This window comes from Cupressus sempervirens, chromosome 5 (genome assembly GCF_028749045.1).
Source record: "Cupressus sempervirens isolate cs-2001-9-10 chromosome 5, ASM2874904v1, whole genome shotgun sequence".
NCBI classification, from domain to species: Eukaryota; Viridiplantae; Streptophyta; class Pinopsida; order Cupressales; family Cupressaceae; genus Cupressus; species Cupressus sempervirens.
In genome coordinates this window covers 660,335,330-660,343,425 of record NC_143122.1, presented here as the reverse complement: position 1 = coordinate 660,343,425, position 8,096 = coordinate 660,335,330, and the positions used below count along the sequence as shown (strand labels likewise).

General features: G+C 36.8%; 2 protein-coding genes across 2 annotated transcripts; both read right to left on the bottom strand.

Moving 5' to 3' along the window:
* Positions 1 to 433: 433 nt before the first annotated feature.
* LOC149557623 (disease resistance protein Roq1-like) lies at positions 434 to 2,123 on the bottom strand. Its single transcript, XM_089786016.1, has 2 exons — positions 1,494 to 2,123; positions 434 to 1,395 (listed from the first exon to the last, which is right to left on the bottom strand). The coding sequence occupies exons 1-2, from the start codon at positions 2,012 to 2,014 to the stop codon at positions 714 to 716; spliced, it is 1,203 nt and encodes a 400-aa protein (XP_089642142.1). The 5' UTR covers positions 2,015 to 2,123; the 3' UTR covers positions 434 to 713.
* A 3,380-nt stretch (positions 2,124 to 5,503) lies between these two features.
* Positions 5,504 to 7,039, bottom strand: LOC149557622 (disease resistance protein Roq1-like). Its single transcript, XM_089830359.1, has 3 exons — positions 6,613 to 7,039; positions 6,420 to 6,478; positions 5,504 to 6,373 (listed from the first exon to the last, which is right to left on the bottom strand). Exons 1-3 carry the CDS (start codon positions 7,037 to 7,039, stop codon positions 5,504 to 5,506), a joined length of 1,356 nt encoding a protein of 451 aa, XP_089686485.1.
* Positions 7,040 to 8,096: the final 1,057 nt, after the last annotated feature.

Here is an 8,096-nt window from a genome sequence, read left to right as displayed (position 1 = left end):
ATACTTAAAACACAAAGACATAATAAACATTTTCATGATCAATATCTTCCATGCCATGTGTATGCATTCTTTGGCACTCCCGCTTGCACAAAGATGCTCCACACGCTTCTAATCTATGAATGATAGCATCACACATCACTAACTCAAACACACTTCAACTTTGGCTTTCTTCTTTTCACAGCTTCTTTGTTTCTCATAGCAATCTCTTGACTTGTTCTTCTCTTTATTCTTGCAGAAGATAACTTCAAATGCCATTGCTTGTTGGGCTACGTTGCCACAACACTCTTCACCGATTTTAAACTTCTTGAGCTCTCCACGATCTCTAGGATCATATTCTATTAGCTCTGATACCACTTCAAGGAGGTGGATAGAGTGGATCAAAGACAAACATGAATGCAATGATAGACATTCAAATCAATAAGCAAAACACAAAGACATCAAGTTGTGCTACAGCACTTCATACTCATTAACATATCTGAAATCTATTACAAATCCATAGAATGCTACAAGTCTTTAGAATGCTACAGCATTCCATCCACTCATGATTCACAATGAGAAACCCAAAATGGGCTCTATTAATCCACCATGATCAGATAAACATCTGATACTCAAATCTTTACATAATGCCTCTATTTATAGAGGTTTGAGAACTCTCTAAAATATCATGTATTGCATGACATATAATATTAATATATATCAATTAATATATGCAACTACTGGTAGTTGAAGACTGATTTTGAAATGACCTTGGACGGCTGTATGCGGCTGTTTGTCTGTGGCTGTGGACGGCTCTGCGGCTGTGGATGGTGGGAGAAATTAATACTGCCAACAGCATGCTCAAGTTCTCTCATGCGATAAATCTCATCAACTTGCCGCGCCTCTAAGACATGCTTATCTTGGGTTGTTATGATGATTCTGCTTCCTTCTCCAAACCAGTTACCAACGAGAGCATCCAACTGCAGCACATTGTCAACATCATCCAAAACCACCAGTACTCTTAACGAGGCCAAATTATTTCTCTGAGTTATCCCATCATCTATCCTGTTCACCTCTTTCGGCATTTTCAGCAGATCCCTGAATATTTTCTGCTTCAATTTTTTAAGCCTCGACTCGTACCCCTTTGCTTTTACGTTAGATACAAAACAGAAAGCATCAAAGAGATGATGGATCTTGTTATAAAGGGCTTTTGACAGGGTGGTTTTACCCAGACCTGGCATGCCCCAAATACCAAGGGTGCGCCTACCATGAATTGCCTTATCACTGAGTCTCAACAACTGTATGACCTCCTCGCAGAGAGATGTGAGTCCCACAGGGCGTCTGGCCACATCTAATACTCCCACATCCAATGTCTGGAGAACGTCCTTCACCACTTGCTTCACAAGCTTTCCTTCGTACCTGCCACATTTCAAGCATTTGAGACATCAATTTTATTTCTATTACATGCCTCCTCCGATCTACAAACATTAAACACGCACATAAAAAAGAACAGGTACCCAAAGGACGTTTCTTCGAGAGACCACCCAGATAAGCAAGAAACTCCATATAGCGCATTCCTCCATCCTTGGATCTCCCCTTGGCTATGCCTACCGTTTCTCACATGTGTTTCGAAAGCCTCCACATATGGACCATCTCTATGAGGATATCTCACATGTGATGGCTTCACATTATAAAAAAGAGGGATCAAGGCTACAGTGTCTGCGCTTCTGGATTTGATCTCCCACATAAGAGAAACCTCCCGGAGACACCATGGTGAACTTGCGTAACCAGGGGAAAATATGGGTATATAGATGCTGGAGCCTTTAATGGCTAGTTCAAGGTTCCTTTCAATATTTTCGCCCTTTAACAATTCCTCACTGTCTATAAAGACGCGCAATCCTGCAGTGGATAGAGAATGATAAAGATGATCAGCCAAGGTTTTCCTCACATCGGGTCCCCGAAAGCTCAGGAAAACGTCAAATGGTTTACTCTTGCTACTGAATTTTTTTTGAGGTTTGTAACGCCTGCAATTCGCCATTTGCAGAACTTGAATAACGTAAGGAATATGAGTGGAGGATGCTATTACTACACAGATGTAGAAGCTTACAACTCGGATCCTAATAAGACGTCAGTAGAAAGTGGGGATTTCCGCGAAATTACAGAGGAGGACCGCGGAGAGAATCTAGCTACTCCTCATAAAGGTAAAGTCAAATGTAACAGTTTTCACTAATATGGGTCGGATGTGACAGTTGATGAGAAAGACTAGCACTCAATTGTGCTAAAACATTCGAACGATTTCCATATTTCCCGTTGGAATTTAAATATGATAATTTGCCGCATGAAGCACGATTGCAAATGGCAGAAAGGTGGATTCAACTCAAGGTAGCTTCGCCTTGAGTGCGCCGACCATGATTATTCAATTAAGCAACCGGATAGCTAATTTGTAAAATATCAACTAATTAGTTTCTGACGAACATTGTTTATAATGTTAAAATTATTCTTAATTGTTCTAATTTTTTAAATCTTAATTCTGTCATTGACGTTGATCGGGGACATTTGAAATTTCGATTTAATAATGTCTGTCGGATGGTGGTAACGTAAGGTCGTAGGTTCGCCAAACAAAAATGCAGATGCAGACCCGTGCGGTAGTGGCTAAATAGTAAACTACAACATAATATATACCTTTGAGTTTACTGTTCAGACTGCTTAAGAAAGAAGCAGATGTAGACCACGGCTCAAGAGAAATGCAGATAAATTTTTCTTGCCAATTTCCAGGGACCGTACATTTGCATCACTTTATTCGGTATCAAGTTACAGGAATCGAGATTCGTTTAGGGACGATACGCAGATCAGTTGTACGGGGTACACTTGTAAGCAGATATAAGTCCGATTTTGTTTTTTTTGTATTGCATCCGTTAACGTCGTTTTCAGTGGGGGGTTGCCAGACACAAGAGTGGATGTGGAAATGCTTCGGATCCCGTGATAAAGTCGAGTGAGTACGTAAGTAAAAGCGAAACATGATTGTGGTCGCTAATTACAATCAAGAATTTGACATCCAAGGGCATTATTCAAACAACTTTAATCCACTTTTTGTGTTATTTTCCATGTTGGACTTGTCTATAACGAGCATAGCCAAGATAAAGTTGAGATATTAAAATATATTAAAAAAATTATTAATCCAAACAAAATATAGATTATGAAAGCAATTGTCTATAGTGAAGTGATCATTTTTTATAAGAATGGCACTAGCATTGTATAGTAATGGCTTTTTTTGTTCAATAATATATTTTGGACAATTAAGAATAAATACACTTTAATACATAGTAGTAAAAAAGAATGTCTTATATTAATTATATTTGTATTGATCTTATTGAATATAAATTATTTTAATATCTTTCAATAATTTAAATTCATTTAAATTCAAATATTCTATTAATGAATAATTATATTATTTATGGACATGTAAAATTGTTCATAAGTTGAATATATAATTATAAATATAGATATGTTGTATTGTTGAAAACTAATACAAAAGAAAATTTACAATTAATATTCTATCAGTAATAATGATATGTAAATAAAGTAATCTTATATCATGTAAACACAAGAGTATATCTTGAGTTTGAAGATAATATAATATTTTATTCAAACTATTTCATTTGTAAACTTAGTTTGCAACTTTTATCAAAGAAAATTAAAATATCCTTATTTTCTTTTTAAAGTCTATTTTTGCAGTTGTGAAATGTATTTTCTTATAATATTTTGATTCTAAGTATTATCATTGGCATATACATTGCGTTTTGTGAAAATGTCACATGTTAAATAAAAGGGGCAGTTTTTAATTAGAATTGTTTTCAGCAACATTATTGTAACATGGCAAAAAAGATGGTAACGTGGCTCTTGCACAGTTAACACTGTCATTGGCAGTACACGGTCATTTAAAGAAGGTCTACATGGTTTAAGAGGTCTTGCCAAATGTCCATATTGTGTGGTGGACTTCAAATTGAATTTTAAAACTCTTAAGGTTGTGGGTTGTGTTCTTAAACAAAGAGAACTTTGTTTTCATTCATTTCTTCTGCAAGTTCGATGATTTTATCCTTGATGATTTTATGTGTTTGGAAATCTGTTGAGGAGGCATAATCTATTCTAATCATTTGGTGTGTATGGAAATCTATTAGAGGAGACAATTTTTACCGACTATGTGAAAAAGTTCATAGAAAATCTGCTTGTGTTTGAATGTGCAAAAACATGTCTTCATGTTTTATATTTACATACTCATTTGTCTTCTTTCCTGTGCATGTTCGAGAGATGAACAACGGGTTCATGTGAAAAGAAGAAATAGGTATCTTCAAGCGAAAAAAAATTCAAAATGATGAAGGTAATAAATCGAGCATCTTCAGGTATGTTAAAGAAAGGAATACAAAGGTAGATATCTCTGATTCATTTACTTTTGTCTTTGAGAAAGTTTTGAGAAATCAAATCAGTCGGTCTCAAGTCATTTCAGAGATTATCAAAGAAGTTTTTTTATAAAAGGGGACTGGGTTGTAAAGGAATCTGTTCAGTCCTGAAAGATGGTAAAAAATTGTCACTGTCAAGCATTTTTTTTAGTTAGGGTTTCAAAAGAAGGAAAGTCTTATTTTATTCTTTGTGAAAAAGAAATTCTTGAAGGAGACAGCTTGTTGAATCAAAATGAAGGTTGTTATTCTTACCGCTGTCTAGTTCAGCCTTGATTCAAATTGCAATAATGTTAGGGCATTTTCAAAAATGTTTTAAGGACTTCTTCAAAACTGTTTCTAAAAGTGAAGAATTAAGTCAAATTGCTATGATATTCCAGAACAAGATTTGAAAGTTACTGAGAATTCTCTTGAAGGCTAAATTTTCTTTTGGTATTAAATCTAGAATTCTATATGTACAGTTTTGGTTAAAAAAAGGAAGACATGGCTGACAGTTTTATAGGGAAGACAAATTCGAGTTATAACTAATTATGAGTTGGTTTTTCAAACAATTTTTAAGAAGGTTTCTCAACAACCCTAACTGGTTCTGTTGGTTCCATGTAACTAAACAATTTTAGAAATTATTCTCTATAAATATAGAGATCATTTGTAAATCAAGGCAGTGAGTTGAAAAAGAAAAAGAAGACTGATATTTCAAAACAGGTTGCAAAGATTGAAAGTCTTATTATAAACTTGTATGCATGTGTAAATGTCATACATACACATTTATATGTGTGTATAAGGTTGTAATTAAAGCACTGATAAAAGGGTTAAAATACCCTGAGCAGTAGAAGCTGCTGATTGTAAAAGAATTGGAATTCAATAGAGAATACAGGTTCATGGAGTGGTTTTTCTCCCTATGACGAAACCATGAGGATTTTCGAAGGTTTTCCACTCAGCACAAATTGGTGTCTCTTCATTTTGTGAGTTGGCATTAATCTTTTTATAATGAATGTTTATATTTCAGTATGATTTAATTACACTGCTGCTGTAAATTGTGAATTGAATTTACTAAAAATAGATTGTGGAATAATTTAATAGTGTTCTGATTCACCCCCTCTCAGAATCCTAATACTTCCAACACTCTTGAGGTTGACGAAGAAGCAGGCTATGTCGAAAAAGATGCATTTCACTTCAAGGGTTAGACTGTCGTAACTAATTTTGAGAGTTTCAAACACAAGATCGTTGCCGACCTTTTCAAGTTTGTTTAGGGTCTGTTTCCAGTATCTACTCTCATTTCTATTATATAGGTATGCGCCTACAATCTCCAAGGACAGAGGAAGACCTGAGCACGCCTTCACAATTCTCTCCGTCAGATATTCGTAACCTGTCTTCGGGTGGTCACTGAGAAAGGCATGCCAACAGAATAACTCCACGGCTTCAGCATGCTCAAGTTTTCTCATGGGATAAATCTCATCAACTTGTCGCGTCTCTAAGACGTGCTTATCTTGGGTTGTTATGATGATTCTGCTTCCTTCTCCAAACCAGTTACCAATGAGAGCTTCCAACTGCAGCACATTGTCAACATCATCTAGAACCACCAGTACTCTTAACGAGGCGGCCAAATTATTTCTCTGAGTTATTCCATCATCTATCCTGTTCACCTCTTTCGGCATTTTCAGCAGATCCCTGACTATTTTCTGCTTCAATTCTTTAAGCCTCGGCTCGGACCCCTCTTCTTTTAAATTAGATACAAAACAGGAAGCATCAAAGAGATGATGGATCTTATTATAAAGGGCTTTTGATAGGGTGGTTTTACCCAGACCTGGCATGCCCCAAATACCAAGGGTGCGCCTACCATGAATTGCCTTATCACCGAGTCTGAACAACTGTATGACCTCCTCGCAGAGAGATGTGAGTCCAACAGGGCGTCTGGCCACATCTAATACTCCCACATCCAATGTCTAGAGAACGTCCTTCACCACTTGCTTCACAAGCTTTCCTTCGTACCTGCCACATTTCAGGCATTTGAGACATCAATTTTATCTCTATTACATGCCTCCTCTGATCTACAAACATTATACACGCACATAAAAAAGAACAGGTACCCAAAAGACGTTTCTTCGAGAGACCACCCAGATTAGCAAGAAACTCCATGTAGCGCATTCCTCCATCCTTTGGATCTCCCCTTGGCTATGCCTACCTTTTCTCACATTTTTATTGAAAGTCTTCGCATATGGACCTTTTCTATGAGGATATCTCACATGTGATGGCTCCACATTATAAAAAAGAGGGATCAAGGCTACAGTGTCTGCGCTTCTGGATTTGATCTCCCACATAAGAGAAACCTCCCGGAGACACCATAGTGAACTTGCGTAACCAGGGGAAAATATGGGTATATAGATGCTGGAGCCTTTAATGGCTAGTTCAAGGTTCCTTTCAATATTTTCGCCCTTTAACAATTCCTCACTGTCTATAAAGACGTGCAATCCTGCAGTGGATAGAGAATGATAAAGATGATCAGCCAAGGTTTTCCTCACATCGGGTTCGCGAAAGCTCAGGAAAACGTGGAATGGTTTACTCTCACTAATGGAAATTTTTTGAGGTTTGTAAGGCCTACAACTCGCCATTTGCAAAACTTGAATAACGTAAGGAATATGAGTGGAGGATGCTATTACTACACAGATGTAGAAGCTTACAACTCGGATTCTAATAAGACGTCAGTAGAAAGTTGGAATTTCCGCGAAATTACACAGGAGGACCGCGGAGAGAACCTGGCTCTTCCTCATAAAGGTAAAGTCAAATGCAACAATTTTCACTAACATGGCTCGGATGTGACAGTTTTCACTAATATGGGTCAGATGTGATAGTTTTGCCTAGCGCTTAACTGTGCTAAAACATTGGAACGTTTTCCATATTTCCCGTTGGATTTTAAATATGATAGTTTGCCTCATGAAGTATAATTGCAAATGACGGAGAGGTGGATTCAACACAAGGAAGCTTCGCCTTGAGTGCGCCGACAACGATTATTCAAATATAAGCAACCAGATAGCTAATTTGCAAAATATCAACTAATTAGTTTCTGACGAACATTGTTTATAATGTTAAAATTATTCTTAATTTTGTTTTAATTTTTTGAATCTTAATTCTGTCATTGACGTTGATCGGGGACATATTGAAATTTCGATCGTAGGTTCGTCAAACAAAAATGCAGATGCAGACCCGTGCGGTAGTGGCTAAATAGTAAACTACAACATAATATATACGTTTTAGTTTACTGTTCAGACTGCTTAAGAAAGAAGCAGATGTAAGAGAAATGTAGATCAATTTTTTTTGCAATTTCTAGGGGCCGTACATTTGCATCGCTTTTTTACCAGAATCGAGATTCGTTTAGGGACGATACGGAGATCAGTTGTGCGGGGTACACTTGTAAGTAGATGGAAGTCCCATTTTGTCTTTCTATATTGCATCCGTTAACGTCATTTCCAGTGTGGGGTCGCCAGACATAAGAGTGGATGTGGAAATGCTTCGGATCCCGTGATTAAGTCGAGTACGTACATAAAAGCGAAACATGATTGTGGTATCTAACTAGAATCAAGAATTTGACATCCAAGGGGATTATTCAAACTACTTTAATACACTTTTTATGTTCTTTTCCATATTGGACTAGTCTATAACGAGCATAGC

Excerpts from the sequence above, each read along its gene's own strand:
- LOC149557622 (XM_089830359.1), bottom strand. The coding sequence starts at position 7,039 with ATGGCGAGTTGTAGGCCTTACAAACCTCAAAAAATTTCCATTAGTGAG. Across the intron at positions 6,479-6,612 it reads CAATAAAAATGTGAGAAAAG|ATCAGAGGAGGCATGTAATA; the intron begins GTAGGCATAGCC and ends TAATGTTTGTAG. Across the intron at positions 6,374-6,419 it reads AAATGCCTGAAATGTGGCAG|ACATTGGATGTGGGAGTATT; the intron begins GTACGAAGGAAA and ends GACGTTCTCTAG.
- LOC149557623 (XM_089786016.1), bottom strand. The coding sequence starts at position 2,014 with ATGGCGAATTGCAGGCGTTACAAACCTCAAAAAAAATTCAGTAGCAAG. Across the intron at positions 1,396-1,493 it reads CTCGAAGAAACGTCCTTTGG|GTACGAAGGAAAGCTTGTGA; the intron begins GTACCTGTTCTT and ends GAAATGTGGCAG.